The 20,656-nt window shown below is 35.6% G+C and overlaps 1 protein-coding gene across 1 annotated transcript; it reads right to left on the bottom strand.

Annotated features, from left to right (window-relative positions):
- Positions 1-2,373: 2,373 nt before the first annotated feature.
- Positions 2,374-20,396, bottom strand: LOC123695115 (saccharopine dehydrogenase-like oxidoreductase). The gene is made up of 10 exons (XM_045640846.1): positions 20,204-20,396; positions 18,760-18,933; positions 13,197-13,384; positions 9,894-10,023; positions 9,440-9,533; positions 8,715-8,801; positions 7,394-7,594; positions 4,780-4,963; positions 4,202-4,296; positions 2,374-3,142 (listed from the first exon to the last, which is right to left on the bottom strand). The coding sequence occupies exons 2-10, from the start codon at positions 18,923-18,925 to the stop codon at positions 3,040-3,042; spliced, it is 1,248 nt and encodes a 415-aa protein (XP_045496802.1). The 5' UTR covers positions 18,926-18,933; positions 20,204-20,396; the 3' UTR covers positions 2,374-3,039.
- Positions 20,397-20,656: the final 260 nt, after the last annotated feature.

The raw sequence follows: 20,656 nt of genomic DNA, 5'->3' as shown, positions 1-20,656 counted from the left end.
TTCTAAATGTATAATACTCGCGTAAAATCAAACCCTAGAAGAAATCGATTCTTGATATGGCCAACTAAGCGCGTGTTTTTTTCATGTAAATAGTTACGTCAATTATTATTGGTAGAGGCGCTGCAAGCGCTGTGTTCATGTGATATGATGGCGGCTGCTGGCGAATATTTTATTATTCGCTGTTAAAAACTTCATAATTCGTTTAATTACAATATGAAGAAAGTCATAGAAAAAAAATTACGACGAAGAGGTTCGAGTACTATGGGAACTGCGGAAACTTATATTGAAGAAAAAATGCGTCTAAAATCCTGTAACTATATTTATATATCCTACTTACTATATTATTAGTACTAACTTGAATGACAATAAACGAATTCATTAAAAATCTTGTTGTTTTTTTTTTTCAATATTTTATCGACTCCCTATATTTTATACGATCTGGCAAAATATGGAATGACAAAATCGTAAAACATTGACGATATAACGATCTGGTCAAACTATGCTGGCCACATCATGAAATGCGACCGTTTCACGAAATGATCAATCATTTCATGAAATGAGCAAATCTACGATATGGCCACGACATCTACATAACAATAAGTAAACTAAACGAAATTATTCGATATTCGCTATCATAACTATGAAGATATATTGTAATAGTGAACAGTGTTCATTAATTTTACAATACACTTGAACACATAAATTGAACCGTCTGTCTAGTCAGACAGACTAACAGTCGTATGTACTATGTCAATATTTTATTGAGTATTCGAGTGCAATATAATATTTAAAAAAAAACCTAAACCTAAACAATCTTTGTTATATTTCTCCCCTATTGGTAACATTTGGAACGACTGAAGCAATTTTAATCACTTTCACTACCTTCACCTACTAGGTACCTAATATTTCAACTCAAGCGCGAACGATGTCGCGGGCACAGCTAATATTGTTGTCAATGGTCGAACCACAGGTCGAACTAAAGTCCGTGTAATTTGTTTAGTTTGTGACAAATGTATTCTAGGTATATATTTCTGTATCAATAACAATAATCAGATGGCTTGTGTTCACAGCTTGCAAAAGTTTATGTTTATTCATTGAGTAAATATTAAAATTAAATAAAAATGTCTGAATTATTGACGTCATTCAATAAAGAGTGCAACGGCAAGAGGGTTTATACACAGGGGTTATAATATTATTTACAATGGGAAATTAAACCTTTTGCGGAAGTAGATAATATATATTTAGATAGGTATAGATATGCAGTTCTTTACAATAAAAGCATTAGTTTATTATTATTCATACGAAATTAACACCGTGAATTATTGCTTTACTCATTATATTCACAAAATAAGCCAAATAATTAAGAAAACAACAATATAAAACAGTCTAAATGAGAATCATAACGATGTAATTACGAACTAAGCCGGATACATAAAACTTTATGTACCTGCCTTCTTATTACATACGAAATACATTGAAGAGTAGCGACGCCCCGCGGTTTCATCCGCGCGCGTGAATCAGTAATGATCCAGTGGAAATACCGGGTAAGGAATATATAATAAAAAATAGCTTAAGTTATTCCTTATAAGAAAAGCTATCTCATGTGTCAGTGGAAGTCCCGTCAAAATCGTCCCAGCCGTTCCTGTGATTTGCCGGAACAAACAGACAGATGACTAGACGATTGCCTCGGCTTCTGCAGTTCTGAATGACTGAATCACATAGAAGCCAAATTACTAAAACTATTTGGATCAAAATTCACAGTCTGTAGAAACTAGGAAGTTACAATTATTATTAACCGACTTCATTTTAATTATTAATTATCCATTTTTAATTAATATCATATTAATCTATGTATATATAAAAAAAGAAACCCGTTTCGCGTTGTCACGGCATCATGTGTAAATGGGTGGACCGATTTCGATAATTCTTTTTTTATTATATTCCTTGAAGTACGAGGATGGGTCTTATGTAGAGAAAACATAAATATATGTACCACGGGCGAAGCCGGGGCAGACCGCTAGTATGATATAATATCACAGATAATATGGTATGTTTGGTTAAATCTACAGCATTGATCTGAGTGAAATTTGCAATAAAAATAGTTAAAGATAGTTCATTTATTATAATTATATATTTTTTTAATTATTATTTTAGTGACAAGGATGAAGGAAACCGCTTGTCTTTAAGATTTCAAATTCTCATTTTGAAGTGAACGAAAAGGCAAAAAGAAACAAAATGTATTTTATAAAACATTTATTATCAAACTGGTAATTTATCACAAAGAACATTTATAAATAAAACAATTTGAAGAGTATTAGTAAAAAGCGAAAATAAATGCGAAGTAAAGCGTTAAGATGCGCAGTTAAGAGGCGCAGAAAACATTCAATGAATAACAGTAGAAAAATACACCTTTTCTTAATATCACCTTATCTTATAACGTCTAAATTTTTTATTTAAGGCACTTTCCATAGATCTTATAATAATAAAAAAAACTTTGCAATATTTTTGAAGTAAAACCTCTTTAGGCGCGTTGAGAGTAAAATTCCAAGGTCGCGTCATGGCAATACGATTTTGGTATCTTTAAATCATGTCAAAGAAGTTTCACTTCTGACACGTGTGCTCGGTACACAGGCTCTTTACATTTTGGGAATGTCGTAGTTGTTACTGTCGAATGTACTACTACTAAAGATATATTTTTGAAAATAGTTATAAACTTATTCAACAAATAAATAATTAGGAACATATTATAGAAACGATATATAAACCCTTAGGAACTTTTTAAATTAATTTTTTTGTCACTTGTCCCTTTCGCACCTATACCGAATATCATTTAAGTGAAAGAGAAAGAAAATACTTTAAGCTCTAACCACTGTACTACAGAGAACTTGTATTAAATTACTTAAAAAAATTAAATTAATAAAAATATTTCAAAATTGTTTAAGTTAAACAGCCTTAAATAGAGAGGTATGATATAGCTATCCTGCTCTATCATTATTTATTTGGTTTAGTCAAGTTAAGATAAATTTTCTTGAAAATTTGTTAAAAATCTTCAGAAACGACTTCAAACTTGAGATTGTGTTCTTGTAGATTCTTTATTATGTTCGTGTTTCTGAACGCAACTCCGGTTGTAAGCACTCCTCCTCTGTGAAAATAGAAAAAAACAAATTAAACAATTTAAAACAATATAATCAATATGTAAGAACACCAAGGCTGGTTGCAGAGCAACTTTATGAGCAACAACCAACTTGCCAAGTTAGGTGTGAAAGGGACAAAAAACAACCAGGCGTCATTCAAGGTCATACCTTCCCGTGACAAGTCAACGTTCATAGTGCAATCTCCAGTGTATTAGATATAAGCTTCTTGGTGCGTACCGTCGGTCCAGACGATACGCATGAACAATTGTATGACTATGACACTAATGCGCATGACAATACGCGTGCGTATGGTCGGTCAAGCTCTGCAACCAGCCTAAGTATCTGCTCGTTGTGCGTACGTGTATGCGTGTGTTCGTGTACATGCTTGCATGTCTGTGTATTTATAAGTTTTTCTGATCATATTTAGAATCGGAGACCTGAATATTCTGCTTATAACTATATTAAATGTTTCAACAAGGCATCAACATGCAGCCCAAACACGTTCCCACTGCTGGGACACGGGCCTCCTATGAGGGTACAGGCCATAATCCACCACGCTGGTCAAGTGCGTGTTGGCGGATGACACAACTAGATTTCCGCCCGCGGCTTCCGTTTCAGCCCGCGTTTTCAAAGTACATAAGACAACCCGCATAGTTCCCGTTCCCGTGAGATTTCCGGGATAAAAACTATCCTATGTTACCCTCTATATGTGTGCTAAATTTCATTGTAATCGGCTCAGTAGAATTTGCGTGAAAGAGTAACAAACACACACTACACACACATCCTCACAAACTTTCACATTTACAATATTAGTAGGATAATATGTCGTCGAACTTTTGATTCTAAAAGGCGTATACCATTCTTATTTCTATTTCAATATGTCTATATATGTGTTACAGTCAAAACTGAAATTAGTCCAAAATGTTTTTGCCTGATTTTGCAGCTGTAAGTTATTTTAACCAGCAATGAATATGACTGTAACATGTGTAATTGGTTATGTAATTATTGTAATTATTATAAATTGTAATGTGTATGTAATTATTGTTATAACTTATAAGTATACTGACTGCGGCGGCATGCGGTCTCGTTCTGTGAGGATGGTGATGGCGGACAGCAGCAGAGCGACTACTGTAGCGCCGTATCCCGGGTTCATTCCCGACACCTGCAATTGTGTAAAATAAATATATTAATATGTGAAACAAAAACTTTGCAGCCTTTTTAACGGAAATTGTAATTGTATTGTACTGTAGGAAGAGTAGGAAATTTGGCACACTGATCTAAAATGTATAATTAAACAGTAAGAAATTCAAAACTGCACATTGAATATTAAAAAAAAAATATAGATTTTAGAATTTTTGTCTGTAGTAAGTTTGAGCTATAAAAATCAAATGAATTTACTTCAAATTTTCCACGAATATAACTTACAGGTCGGATCAAAATGTAGACCGCGTTAAGACCAATCAGTGCAGAGCAATGCGGGTAAAACCGGAGAAAACAGTTAAATAAATAAATAAGCTTTATTAATCCATAAGATACAGTTATAGTTTCAGTTTAAGTACACTATTAGAGAAAAAATTTAGATTAGATTATAAATTCATAAATTAGATTAGATTAGTTAAGTAGTTTGAATTAAAAAAGCACGTACCCGCACAGCGACCTTCTTATCCGGGGCCCCGTCCGTGGAGGCCCCGGGGCCCCAGCCCTCCCCCAGCAGGTGGAAGCTGAACTTGGTGTTGGCGATCACCTCCTCGCTGGGGCCCTCCCGGGTGATGTATCCCAGGGAAAAGAGACGCGGGTGCTTGAGGAGCAGCCAGCGGGTGCAACGGGACCTTAGATATAAATTAGTGATGTAACGATACATGATTTCGCCGATAGGATACCGATACCGATATTTGTAGTAAAAAATCGTCGATACCGATATCGATGGCTTGGTAGAAAAATAAATAGGGTATTATGGTATATGCATAAAAGTTACCAACATTTAACAGAGACTCAACTGTAAACCGTATTCTTTTAAATAAAAATGCCAAATCAAAAAACAAGAAAAACATTTATATTACTATTATTATTTTTCAAAGTCAGTTAAACTTTAAGTAATACAAATACAATCAGTAATCAAAGTTTACTATTGGTAGAGTTTTTTCAGAAAACAAAGTGCCCGCGCGCGGGCGACCTCCGGAATCGTTCATTGAGTGCGGTTTTTTGAATTTTTTGATTTCGATATCGGTTGTTTTATAATCGGCGATACCGATATATCGGCTTGCCGATTATATCGGCCGATATATCGGTATCCCTAATATAAATAATAATAAAAGATTTTATTGTTAGGAAATAAAAAAGGACTAATAGAGACATTACACTAAAGTTTTGAAGAAAATTTAAATGATCGTATGTAAGGTATTTTGATATCTTGTGATACATATTTGGAATTGTTATTCCATATTGTCTATATGTGGGTTACACTTTAAAGCGCAGATATGGCTACACTGGCAACCGCATGCATGTATGGCAGGTATGCCTATGCGTGCACGCGTGCGCTGTACACGCATTCACGTACGCACGAACTTTGGCAATGAGTGTTTGGATGTGTCGATGATATGTGTGTGTATATTTGTCTATATAATATGTATGTCTGTGTACTTGAACACCAATGTGTGTTTTGTTGGGTCTGCATGTGTTTTTAAACACTGTTAAGTATCTCAGGTGATGGTCTCATGGTCCATACCGACTCAAACAACCCCCTTTCTCAGTCCATATGCCTGAGGGAAGGCCGTTAGGCTTTACTTCATGGGGGGCCGTATATGTGTGTGTCTGTATGTTTATATATTGAGTCTGTCTGCACACCTGGTCATAACAAATAACATTGTGTGTATTTATGATGCGTACATATGTGTGTGCTTATAAAGTGTGTGTGTGTGTCTTTATTTTGTATTTCTGTCAGTCTGTACCCCCTACCTGGTCATCACAAACAGCAGTGCAGCAGCCACGAGCAGCCCCAACGCGTGGAGCAGCGCGGGCAGCTTCACGTACGTGCGCACGTGCACGGGCCGCTTGCCCTCCGCGCCGAGCAGTGTGCGCTGCGTGCGGTATATGTGTGTGTCTGTCTGTCTATACACACCTGGTCATCACAAACAGCAGTGCAGCAGCCACGAGCAGCCCCAACGCGTGGAGCAGCGCGGGCAGCTTCACGTACGTGCGCACGTGCACGGGCCGCTTGCCCTCCGCGCCGAGCAGTGTGCGCTGCGTGCGGTATATGTGTGTGTCTGTCTGTCTATACACACCTGGTCATCACAAACAGCAGTGCAGCAGCCACGAGCAGCCCCAACGCGTGGAGCAGCGCGGGCAGCTTCACGTACGTGCGCACGTGCACGGGCCGCTTGCCCTCCGCGCCGAGCAGTGTGCGCTGCGTGCGGTATATGTGTGTGTCTGTCTGTCTATACACACCTGGTCATCACAAACAGCAGTGCAGCAGCCACGAGCAGCCCCAACGCGTGGAGCAGCGCGGGCAGCTTCACGTACGTGCGCACGTGCACGGGCCGCTTGCCCTCCGCGCCGAGCAGTGTGCGCTGCGTGCGGTATATGTGTGTGTCTGTCTGTCTATACACACCTGGTCATCACAAACAGCAGTGCAGCAGCCACGAGCAGCCCCAACGCGTGGAGCAGCGCGGGCAGCTTCACGTACGTGCGCACGTGCACGGGCCGCTTGCCCTCCGCGCCGAGCAGTGTGCGCTGCGTGCGGTATATGTGTGTGTCTGTCTGTCTATACACACCTGGTCATCACAAACAGCAGTGCAGCAGCCACGAGCAGCCCCAACGCGTGGAGCAGCGCGGGCAGCTTCACGTACGTGCGCACGTGCACGGGCCGCTTGCCCTCCGCGCCGAGCAGTGTGCGCTGCGTGCGGTATATGTGTGTGTCTGTCTGTCTATACACACCTGGTCATCACAAACAGCAGTGCAGCAGCCACGAGCAGCCCCAACGCGTGGAGCAGCGCGGGCAGCTTCACGTACGTGCGCACGTGCACGGGCCGCTTGCCCTCCGCGCCGAGCAGTGTGCGCTGCGTGCGGTATATGTGTGTGTCTGTCTGTCTATACACACCTGGTCATCACAAACAGCAGTGCAGCAGCCACGAGCAGCCCCAACGCGTGGAGCAGCGCGGGCAGCTTCACGTACGTGCGCACGTGCACGGGCCGCTTGCCCTCCGCGCCGAGCAGTGTGCGCTGCGTGCGGTATATGTGTGTGTCTGTCTGTCTATACACACCTGGTCATCACAAACAGCAGTGCAGCAGCCACGAGCAGCCCCAACGCGTGGAGCAGCGCGGGCAGCTTCACGTACGTGCGCACGTGCACGGGCCGCTTGCCCTCCGCGCCGAGCAGTGTGCGCTGCGTGCGGTATATCACGGACTGGTCCGAGCCGGGGAATGGGATGCACCAACCGTTTAGACGACGGTGGAGACACCATCTGGATAAAATGAAATACTAAATATCCCACTCGTCTCATATCAAATACTAAGTGTCCCACTGTAGGTATACTAAGCTCAAAGGAGGTTATAGTTTTGCATACGCTGAGTACGTAAAAAATACTTATAAATTCCAGACGCAGTTTTTTTTTTCAAATGTTTTTTTGAACTCTTAAAATGTGTCTATGTGTACACCCCTAACAAGCAATAGCTTTGCTTATGTTTTCTTAGACAATATGCTCACATTAGTGGAGCGGTATATGCCGGCTGAGTGAAGCTAGAGAAGGAAACATGGATTTTCAGGAAAAATTTAGCAAAAATTTTTTGATATCATAAGCGCCCGCGCCAACGTGGCTCGGCCTATTAGCTGTTCGCTACCGTACTCTGATCGATACGAGATTAGTCTCTATAATATACTACGTAAGTACGCGTAATACGCGAGAAGGAGCTACAGACAAACATAAAAACTTTCGTATTTATTAATTGTATACTTTAATTTAAATGAATTTTTTACAAAATTTGAGGTGTAGGCACTTGACCGTGTTAATATCTATTTTATTATTTTTGCTCCAGACTTGAATAGCATTTATGTCATACTATAAAATATATCTTTTGTTAACAGAAATCATTAATTAATAAAGTTTTAGGTCATCGTCAAAAAATCTAACAATTAATAATAATAACATATTCAATTTACTTGAATTTCGTTACAAGGATTAAGAAAAGATTCGGGCTTAGGTGTGACCCTTGAGGTATCCCTGACGTGACAATAAATTCACGAGAACTGAACCTAACTGTGGTAACCTTTTAAACTCTAAGGTGAAAATATAAATGAAACCAGTTGAGAAATATCCCGTGCAAGTTGTATTTCTTCAATTTTACTTACACGCATGATATGCAACACGCATGTTCAACTTTGTCAAATGCACAGCTGAAGTTTGTCTAAATAGCATCATTTTCATCACCACCATCTAAACAATCTCTGACTTATATAAGTTAATATAACTAATATAATGTTGAATAGTACTGTAAATTTGACAATGTCCACTGGTTTTGAAAAATATTTTGAGTACGCGGGCGAAGCTGCGGGCGAAAAGTTAATAATAATGAAATATTACATACCTCCACTTGAGTTTCGGTTCGAACGTTGGTAATGGCTCGGGGTACATCTTTTTCCTCAGTTCGGGTAATTCGCCCAAATGTGTTATTCTGTAAATAAATATTGATGTTTTAGTGCAAAAAATAGATTATTATTGTTCCAAAAACCAAGTAACTACATGAATTGCATAATGACTTATAAGATTTCTCGTACATAAACATGTACGAGAATGTACATGTATTTGTATGAAACCATACAAATAATTTTTATTAGATTGGCTTTTAATAACTTCTTAAAGTTTTTTCGTGTTAAGTACATTATCCCAATTTAAGATATAACTATATAACTTGTTTTCTATAAAAATTGGTTCCCAATAAGTCGTTGCGAATATTAAGCAAGACAAACAGGAAAATTGACAAAGAGAAATCTTTTTAAAACCTTTTAGTATTTAAGTTACTTACTTTAAAGCACTTTAGATAGCATACTTTTATCGTAGATTCATGTTTCAATTTAAATTTTCTATATGCATGAATGAATAAATTTTAATAATGATGTAATTCAATAAAATAATTTTGTGAATTATCGGCAGAGGACTGATGCTCCAGTAATTCTGCCAAAATATCACTTTTATTTAAAGTTACATGTGGATTCAACTTTTAAGTACACTACGATGGAAAAATCCAGAAAATTTTCTCGATATAAAGCTAACAAAATATTGTTATATAGATAATAATTATTAATAAGGTACCCGTAAATAAGTGACTCCCAGGTGCCGTAGTTAATAACTCCGGAGCCTTTGGGGCCTGACGCGCTCAAGTAAGATTCCACTGAATTGAGGGTACCTGGAAACATAATACACATACATGCATTATAGATAGATACATAAGTATAGGTATATATCTACTTATTTAACTAACAGAAGAGTTGTATTACGTGGCATTTAGGAAAAGTTACATCAGCAAATTTTTTTATGTACCTACTTATAAGATGAAGAGAAATATAAAACGAACCGACATTTTTAATTTCACCACCAATTCTATTCTACTGTGCAAATATTACCGTATAGAAATCTAAATAGCTTTCCCCTACCATCTATTACAACTTAATTTCTCCACCAGGAAAATTCTGTCCTACCTTTTCACATGCGATCTTATCAAAAAATGTCCTCCCATCCCCTATCCTTCACCACTCCCCTCACTCACCCCCAAAGTTCTGCTCCAAAAAGACCACCCCCAAATCATTAGGGATGCTGTCGAACCCGCACGCGCTGATCACGAATACGCCCGCGTCGCGCGCCTGAGCGTCGTACTTCAGTTGCATTGTCTCTATGAACTGGAAGGTGTAAGGAATAGTGTTTAGTGGTGGTAAGTGTATATGAAAAGTGTATAAATCCTACTAATATTATAAATGAGAAAAACTGATGTCTGTTTGTTATTCATTCACGAAAAAACTCCTAAATCGATTTTCATGAAATTTGGCATAAAGAGAGGGTAGCTTGGATTAAAACATAGGATAGTTTTTATCCCACAGGCTTCGGGAACAACGACTATGCGGGTAAAGCTGCGGGTGAAAAGCTAGTCTGTAATAGGCAGGTGAGAAGTGTTAGTGAGGCTTAGAAAATTTTGAAGTATTGTCAGGAGGCATATGAACATGGGACTTAGATTTCCAGCAGTCAAATATTGATATACCATAAACTCATTCTACCTCGTAATAACACCAAGAGATCCCCTGGATGGAAAATTTAACTATAGACAGAGGACTGACCGCTCGATTGACCCTACAGCATAATCAATTCACTCAGACATTCAAACTCGAACATTTATTTATTCGCCTTCTTTTAGAAGCACTTTCGAATCGTCATTTTACTGTCTATGGTATACAGATATGCGTTAGTAGCTCTTTATTCCATTGCATTTGTCGTTTATCACACCCAAGCGAATTTTAGAAGGTTCGATATCAAATAGTTCTTTGGTATATTATGATAATAATCAGTTACGTTTGTAGTTAAATTGTAATACTGACATTATTAAAAAGAGCAACTATGGAGTTTCTTGTCGGTTCTTCTCCGTAGATACTGCTTTTCGAATCGGTGGTAAAATATGTTACAAATATGTAAAAATATGACGTTTCAAAAGTGCTTCACGAAAAATTCTAATTGAATAAATAAATGTTTGAATTTGAGTTTGAATAAATTTAAGAAACATTGAACAATGACTTGAGTTTTTTTCGTGAATGAACAACAATCTATTTTTTGAGGCAATAAAAAGTATGAAATACCGAAGCAATGATACAATAGATATGACATGCTCTAAAGAGTGGGATGAAGATTAACACGCATATATTTATAACTTATCGTAGCCAATTAAACCCACAATATAATGAATAATGATATACCTAGTATCCTTAATTATTTATATCACGTAGTTCGATGATGTCAGACTCCAAAATAAACACTAGGCACCTTATTATATCAACAAAACCTACACGCAAAATAAATAAGGAAAGATAAATACTAAGTACTGTTTGCAAATAAATTAAAGTTATGTTTATATTTTATTGTAGTGACAGCCCTGCATCACGAGTTTGTGGAAAGTGGGAACCCTAACAGTGGCTTCAGATAAAGAGGCAGATATGTTATCAGATATCAATATCTATCAAAATAATAAGGCAATAACTATTTGTTTATCCATTAAAGACAATTTACAAATAATTTAATTAAGTGTTTGAAATAATCGAACTGGTAGTTTTTGAGATTATTTACTTACGTGCAAGAAAAAAAATCATCAGGATTCTAATATTAATATCGATTATATAATGACTTAATACAAAATACTTTTATCTGAAATGGATTAAAGATATTATATTCATAATTCAAATGACGTTAACTTGTTTTCTTACATTTAATTATTGTATTATTCAGTTTTTGTCGAAATTTAAAGCAGTAATACAAAAAAAATGTCTAGACTAGAATCATACTAAAAAATAAGGAAATATTCAATGAGTTTAAATTTATATATTTTGCGAACTTCGAGTTTGAGGCCAAACTTCAAACATAATTTTTTTCATACTATAGTCAAAAATTTTTCTTTCCACCCGCGGCGTCGCCCGCACAGTCAAAGAAAAACCCGCATAGTTCCCGTTCCCGTGGGATTTCCGGGATAAAACCTATCCTATGTCCTTTCTCGGGTATCAAAATATCTCTATACCAAATTTCATGCAAATTGGTTCAGTAGTTAAAGCGTGATTGAGTAACAGACAGACAGACAGAGTTACTTTCGCATTTATAATATTAGTATGGATTTTGGAAATGAAAAAATATTTTAAATTTATAACAATAATAATAAACATAGAATTCTTGCATAATTATGCTATCTTATCTTATCGATGGGTCAACCTCCAACCAATAATGATAAAAATGTTGCAAGTCCAAACGCATCACATCATAAGCTTTTAAATTGATTTTCTACAAAACGCAAAAATGTAGGTAATTTGAAAATTTAATTAGGTACCTGACCATGCAAAAAATGATTGTTCGTCAGTTTGTATGTGTATCTAATGGATAAGAATTAATAAAATAACTAATTAGATAAATTTCAGTATTAAAAATAGTTTTATTGTGTAGGTATGCGTTATTGTCATAAACCGAAAACGATAATTTATTATGTGCGTTTTACTTTCATTACGTTATAAATAATAAAAGTAGGTCAAAGTCAATAGAGTTACTATAGTAACAGATGCAATAAGTGTGTTAATGAATTCCACACGCGTTGGCTGAGTTTCGTTTGTCCGCTCCACTGACCATTGTGATCAAGTGCTCGACAAATGGACAATTCAACGAGATGCATTTATCTTATATGAATCTAGTCTATTAATCTATTATTATAGAGTTCAATTATGTACTTATATATTATATACAAATACAAATACCTCTGTCCAGTGTCCACTGTCACCAAGGTACCTAAGGTGAAGGTCATGATCGATTTTTTTTAATTCTTTAAAAATTCTCAAATGGAATGGTGTTTTTTTTTTCATTACGTAAGTACCTACCTATATCGAGTGGAGTATTAAAAGTTTTCATCCTCGGCCCATAATATCAGCTTCAGTATGTTATGATGTATCGTGTTGTGATGGCATGTTGTGTTCTGCTGTGTCGTGCTGTGACGTGTTGTTTTTCTTTGTTGTTCTCTGCTGTGCAGTGCTGTTTTGTGTCGTGCTGTGTTTCTTCGTATTGTGCTGTGTCATGCCGTGTTGTGTCGTGCCATACCATATCAAATCATGTCGTAATGTGTATTGAATGTAATATGTGATGTTGTGACTTGTGTTATAATACGTAGTTATGTTGTGTCGTGTTGTGCTGTGTTGTGTTGTTGTTTTTAATTGTATTCCGCAGTATCGCAGTGTATAATGCGGGATGATGTCGTGTTATGTCGAGATGTTATGTAAGTTATGTTGTTTTTCGTCTGCTGTGCCGTGCTGTGCTATGTCGTGCTGTGTCGTGTCCTCACCTGCGGCTCCCCCGACACGTCCACATAGTGCGTGTTGGACTCAATGGCCGCGCGCACCACGGGCTCCCCGTAGTGGCGGTATGGGCCACAACAGCTGACCAACACGCGGGCCTGCGAGCACATGTCCTTGAGAGATGACATGTCGTTCACGTCCGCTATGATTATCTTTGCGCATGATACTTCTTCGCCTGTGGAGTATTATATTGACAGGTATACAAAAATAGACACATAAGTATGAACAGGTACCAATGACTAAGGAATCCTATTGTGATTCCTTATTCATTGACAGGTACCTAGGCTAAGGAAGCGCGCTTTATAGACCACATCTTCACCAGCCGGCAAAATTGCGGTCAAGTGCTTCCCTATTTATGCTTGATAGAAAGCTCGCAAAAATAAACTGATTGAAGAAGATGTGAATGCTCTCTATGATATGTGACGTCGTGTGATAGATAATGATGATGACTTTACTTTTTGCCTACTTTCCTTACTTCCCTCTTCTATAAGAACATGTGTTATCCATATTCCATACACGACACTGGAGTGTAAAGAAACCACCTATTTCTACTTACATGACAGAAATTGATTAAAAATTAAACTGTAGGTAACTAAGTACTCTATTCATAAACTTTTACAGAATCTTTCGATTACCATTAAATTACAATTTAATAGTTTGCGAGGTATTTCTCTTTTTGGCACGTATATTTTACAAACACTTGAGTCTAAATTTAATAAATATCGGAAGCTGAACGAATATGTTTTGTAAACATAAGTAACTAGGTACGTGGATTGCTTTCAAAATATTTTTGGCTTTAAAAGTTTATTTAAACTTAAAACGTGAGGATAATGAATGCAGATATTATAGCCTAAAGACCGTCTCCTTGATTCAATGGATTGTATCTAATCTGTAAACAAATTCAGGAGACCACATTAAAAAAGTTTATGTTCAGGCTTGCATTACATTTATACCTTCCTAATTTTATTTTAACTCCCAGGATATATTTAAAAATATGGTGAGTACATAATAAACACCATATAAGCAATAGCCAATAGGTATACTTCCAAAGACTGCATGCATGTGCATTATGCAACTTTCAAGACTTTATATGTATGTGCTATCATCAAAATAATTAAACACATATTGATGTTGTTTTCCCTTATTTTAATTTGTAATTAGAGCTAAAACTGGTTTTCCTCTGCTACTTATTTTAATTGAAATGAATATGAAATTAATATTCTAATTAATTGTTTTCCCAATTATTGAAATTATAATATGCAATTATTTAAATGTTTACAGTTTATCTTTTACCAATTATATTCATTTATAGAAGATATCAAAATAAGAAACTAACTATCTAATAAAACTCATTAGAAAAAATGTGTACAAGTAAGTAGGTACCTACCTATTGTTTTTTTTACATAATATTGAGTGTGGGAGCGTATTTTGAAGTTTTTCGATTAAAATAATAAAACTTATGCATAATTTAACAACAGAAATTGCATAATTTTGCATATAATCTAACTATTTATTTAATTATTACACCTTATAGCCACTACCTACTCATAAAATAAAAGTAACATTAAATCGGTCAAGCTGTTCCGGGGTTACATCTTAGGGTTACATGCATTTACACGGCCACGGTTCCAATTATATAATTTTACTAGCGGTCCGCCCCGGCTTTGCCCGTGGTACATATGAAAAATAGATGTTGGCCGATTCTCAGACTTACCCGATATGCACAGAAAATTTCATGAGAATCGGTCAAGCCGTTTCGGAGGAGTATGCAGACTAACATTGTGACACGAGAATTTTATATATAAGATTATAAGTACGTACTATTTGCGAAAATATTATTTTATAATTATTTTTATTAAGAGTAGGTATACAATTACTTGTTATTTATGATATATCAGATTTCTATTGAACTACGACCTCGACGAAGGTATTTTTTTATAATTACCAATATAATATTTTCAATTAACTAATATTATAATGCGTTTCTATTGAACCTTTTAATTATTTTAGATAAGGGTGTTTAAATCATCAGAAACAATAATTGGCTAAAATATAAATTTCCCTTTACTGTAATGGTTATAATTTCGAATTTGTACCGGATTGTAGTTAGGTAGGTAATTATTTTATTATATAAGTATTTTTAATATTATAGATTAGTCTCTATAATAAAGAAATAACATAAAAATATGCCTTTCCGGGACGAGTAACTACCTACTATTTGATAATAACTAATATTATAAGCTGCGGCCTGCGCCCTTCGGTCCTAGACCAAATTTTTTGGGATTTTTTTTTATACAAAGTAGCATGTTTACTTATGAAATATTCAAATATCCCAAATATTATCCAAATTGTGATGCGGGATGCATGTCCTAGCTCTATAGATTACATAGTAACTATTTAGGTAGTATTATGTGTTATAGACAGGCAGTCGGCAGATGGATAAATAACATGGAAAATCACATAGATAACCCGCGTGACAGTGTAGGTAGGTACAATTATTATTGTAAATATCACAGTACATATTACAATATAGGAAATAATATTGTAATACTGTGGATTTACCACAAATCATGTTTACAAACAAAGATTCTCAAGTCATTCATTATTTATTAAACATTAAATATATTTGTATAGAAGCACTCAATGCATTTCCCTAAAACGTTAAAATTATCTTTTTCTATAGGAAACTTCTTAACGTTCTTTGCATGACCAAGGTTAAGTAAAACGTAGAAAGAAAAAAAGTTAAATTTATCTTATTACTTATAATAATAATAGCGAAGCGCCGCGGCATTGCTTTAAAAAACATATCGAAAACTATCTAAAAGTACTCAAGTTCCACCTAAATTTGTTCCACCGTTTAGGAGATAGACCTAAACAAAAACACTAGACAAAACCTTAATTTTTACAGCCAAAGATGACATAGCAACATACAGATGTAATCGCCTAGCAGCCTACAAACTAGCGTCATTCATGGACATTATAATCTTTATTTTAGTAAAAAACATCACAGCATCACATAACGTTTGCTAATGTGATCTCGCTTGACGCACTGGAAGTCATTAAATTTCATTTTTTGTTTGACAATAAACAGACTACGGAAGGCGATCGACGATCGTTAAAAATTACACGTCAAGTTTTTGCTGGTTTATTCAAAAAGTAATTGCTCGTCTTAGGTATATTTTAGTGTATTATCTAATAAGATTTGATTTATATAGGTACTAAAATTAAAAAGCGGTAACGTTTGTGAAAGAGAATAGTGATCATCTCTGGATTTTGAAAATTCTCGTACTAACTATAAGACAGCCATTAATTAATTACCTACTCGAACTATGGTCGTAGTAAGTACTTATAACAAAAAATTCGCATGTAACATTTTTTTATTAACAAAAACAACGTTAATGACAATATTCTTGATAGTTTAAACGAAAAATAAAAGACAATTATTAGGTATACCGTGATCTTTATGAGTAATATTCTCACCTCAAACTGCAATAAATAATAACTCACTATAACAATCTATTAACAACATAATACAATGCACCAATATTAAATAATAAATTTGTTACTGAAAATTTGTATTATTATAAAACTTGGTTTTAGCCTAATGTTTTGTTCATACCTACAGTAGCAAAAAGATCGAAGGTTCGAGACTAGACAAACATGCAAAAAGTTAATTAATTTATTGTATTCCTAAACAGTTAATTCACAAGGCATACCCACATACATAATACGTATATATTAAATAATGATATATTCTACAGTTGAAACAAAAATGGGTTGATGATGTGATTATTGGAAAAAAGTTTGCCTACTCTAAGTTTTCTGAACTCTTTGGTAAAATTAAGGGGCGCGTGGTATGAATGAAATAGAGATTATGTATAATGTAATGAGAGGAAAACTTAGGTACTGTTATAAAAAGGCTGTGAAGTGTAATAAACCTCTTAATCCAAATGAGAAATAAACCTTTGTTATTTAACATTATTTATTATTTAGCATACATACTCTATGTTAAATAATGCGACTCAAATAGATCATGTAGGTGTTTAAAATTGTGTTGTTATAGCAAAGTGCAAGTAATGTGTGTGAATCAATAACCTACATAATATTATGTATACGTTAGTGGAATAATCAAATAATCGGGCGTATTTGCATCTACTAAAACAACAATAATAATATAATACCTACATGCATTAGTAGGTACTTTGTTCAATGTCATTATGAGACCAAAATCATTATACGTACATTTTGGGTGAAAAGTTAGTACGGATTGGCCAATACTAATAAAGGATCTAATGAAAATCCTCTGTAAAACGAATATTGGAGAAAGTGGCCGCTAGAGCATAAACAGATTGTTAATGTAAAAACAGATTTTCATGTCTTGCAATAGATTCACTAACAATATTTTTTTCTCTAACTCTTGCGGCCTAAATAGTTCAATAATGTACCTACTAAAAAAATACCACGAAGAAAAAATGCTATTTCTAGTGGCTCATGTTAAATTTCGTGACGTGGCAATGGCATAGATTGCTCGTAAATAATCAATAATTAATGATAAACAAAACACATGTAATGATACCTAATTAACTGTCAAATTATGACGATTATTTAAATGGTGCTGGAAAAATTCATATCATGTACATAGTACCTACCGTTTCATATCATGTACATATAGTACCTACCTATAATGTTCAGTTAAACAATGTATCGCGGAATAATTCCAACCAATACCCGCCCCGTCATTATAGCGGCTCGACGGAACACAGTGGGGTTTTAGTCGCTAAGAATCCGACAAAATACAAGAATTCGCCACTTAAAAAAAAGAGCGTGTGTGCCGAGCACACGTGTCAGAAGTGAAACTTCTTTGGCAAGATTCAAAGATATAAAAATCGTCGCCTTACTCCATGACGTGACTGTATTGCCACGACGCCACCGTGAAATTTCACAAAAGTTTTACTTCAATAAGGTTCGTACAATGTAAAAGCGTACTCAGCTACAAGTGAATATATTCTTTTTAGAGTATGACATAACGAACACATGCTGTCTGTGAATCTGATGTTTCAAAACATCTAAATCCCCAAAATAGTCAACTATTTTAGGGTTCCGTAACACAGAAATGGATCTATTGTTAGTTCGCTCGTCAAGATCCTGTTTCTCAGGAACGTTGGTGCATACGCAAACAGAAGTGTGTAGTTTCACTCAATATCTATATAAGTAGGCATGTTCGGAGAAGTGAAGAAAGCAAACATCTATGTAAACGCAATCAAAAGATACGGTACTAAAGGGTACTACGGACTACCATTGACCTTCATTATAAACTTGTCATTATAGATACCTATTATATATTTTTTTAATCAGTGGGTTTTTTTCGCTGCGTGCTGTAAGTATTAAGGGGCATGCATGTTTAGTTCGTCAGCAAAGTCTTATGAAACTCTACCTAAACCTATTTATATTATTTCTATGTAAGTAGGTATATTTTTATAAAAAATATTTTTTTCAAATTAAACTAAAAAAAATAGCCTAAGAGATGGGGAAAAAAAAACTTCATCTCACCGATAATCTGCCGTGCTTCCCTCAAAACGTCTTCCAGCTTGCTCTGCGATCTGCCAGCGATGGCCCACGACAGTTGGAACTTGTTGGCCATACGCGCCATCTCCACCACCGCGTGCTTGCCCGTGAAGCCCGTCGCGCCGAAGATCACCACGTCTATGCGTGTCATCTCGGAGGCTAATAAAGAGAAAATGGATCGAGTAATCTATACTAATATCATAAAGCTGAAGAGTTTGTTTTTTTGTTTGAACTATTTATCGAGGAAGGCTATTAGGCTATATTATATCATCACGCTAAGACCAACAGGAGCGGAACAATGCGGGTGAAACCGCGGAGCACAGCTAGTTTTATAATTTTTTTACAGAGAAACCAAAACTTTTTGTTTCGTTTTTTTTTAAGGAAACTACTGGAGCAATAATTATACCTATAAGGTTATTATTTAAAAACCATTAGCGCTTCGATGATTAACTAGACTCTAGGTACCTATTAACTATTAAGTATGACACCAGTTATTTTCTTGATCAACACAACATTATATTTCTTTGATTTTTCTCCAGGACGACACCTGCAAAGCATCTCAAAGTCTGTAAATTGTTTGATTTTTTTCAAATAACATTTGAACAGAAAACACGCACGAAAACACGCGTAATAAAGCATAGGTAATAAAAAATTAAGTATATGAAAAGAAGACCTTATTGTACCGAATAGTTATGAAATTTTGCAGTAAAGTAACTCTTAATAGGTACGTGCATTTTAGTTTAAATATAACATGAATGTGAAAATATAAAAAAACACAAGTAGGTAGGTAGTTGGGTACGCCGTACGCGCAAAGGTAGGTATGCGTATTTCTATGACATATTATAATTTGAGACTCAAATGCTAGAGTTAAATTATTTAATACAAATGCTACTTATTTATTTTTATGAGGACATTACCTTAAAACGGCTAAAAGGTAGCAAAAACATTTGTGGATGGAAAGTGCCGCAAATATTTACATTTTACATAACCTTGAAGGTACATATAATTTATTACAACCGAAATAAGCTGCTATTATTTTGCATTGATACTAAATTTAATAACATCTAACGAAAATTGCGTACTGTGCATAATATTATTATGTTATGCGATACTGAATCGTTTATTATTAAATTACTACGCTATCAGACATTGTTATCCCAAAACATTATTTCTAAATTTAGAATTCATGAATCAACGATAACGCTGCTGTATTCAATCCTAGCGGCTGCTGAGTGCCGGCTAGCCCATGACCCATGTAGATGATAATATCAACAAAATAAACTAAAAGGCATAATATATAATTTGATATGGCTCTATTCTGGAAAACATCAAATTAAGAAGACCGGCCTTTTATTTTCTCCATCAGCCTAATATTTTACTTTCCGATATTATGTGTTATAATTAATTAAATAATAGGTAAATTACTTACCTTATTGTTCAAATTGTTAAATTAATTATCGAATATTAAATATTCAGGGTGTTATCTCACATCGAACCAACTAGCATTTACAGAAGAATTAGTGGGCACATGCAACACAATTTAAATCAACAAAAACACTGCCGCCACAACACACCACAGAGCAAGTAATATCAACACACCACCGGCAAAGTTGATGCATCGACGTCACTGGCTACTGCAGTCTGCAACGAAATTATAGCGTCTGATTGGTTATATTATTTTTGACTGGATTCAAGGTAATTCGCCATTGCCCATTACTGATTTAACCTTTTTAAGCTATTGCATAGCTTTTATCTCAGACTTTGAGCGCGGCGACCGAATGTTAAAATTCCGTAACGAAAAAACCTAACACCCCCCACTCCCAACCGGTCGCGGCACAGCAATGCGATGCAGGATGCGATGCAGAATAGCTTTAGGCCGCGG

The sequence above is a fragment of the Colias croceus genome, chromosome 10 (assembly GCF_905220415.1).
Source record: "Colias croceus chromosome 10, ilColCroc2.1".
NCBI classification, from domain to species: Eukaryota; Metazoa; Arthropoda; class Insecta; order Lepidoptera; family Pieridae; genus Colias; species Colias croceus.
Note: the sequence above shows the minus strand (reverse complement) of the source record. Positions and strands in the feature narration are given on the sequence as shown.

Excerpts from the sequence above, each read along its gene's own strand:
- LOC123695115 (XM_045640846.1), bottom strand. The coding sequence starts at position 18,925 with ATGACACGCATAGACGTGGTGATCTTCGGCGCGACGGGCTTCACGGGC. Across the intron at positions 10,024-13,196 it reads ACGTGTCGGGGGAGCCGCAG|TTCATAGAGACAATGCAACT; the intron begins GTGAGGACACGA and ends TACACCTTCCAG. Across the intron at positions 9,534-9,893 it reads TTTGGAGCAGAACTTTGGGG|GTACCCTCAATTCAGTGGAA; the intron begins GTGAGTGAGGGG and ends TTATGTTTCCAG.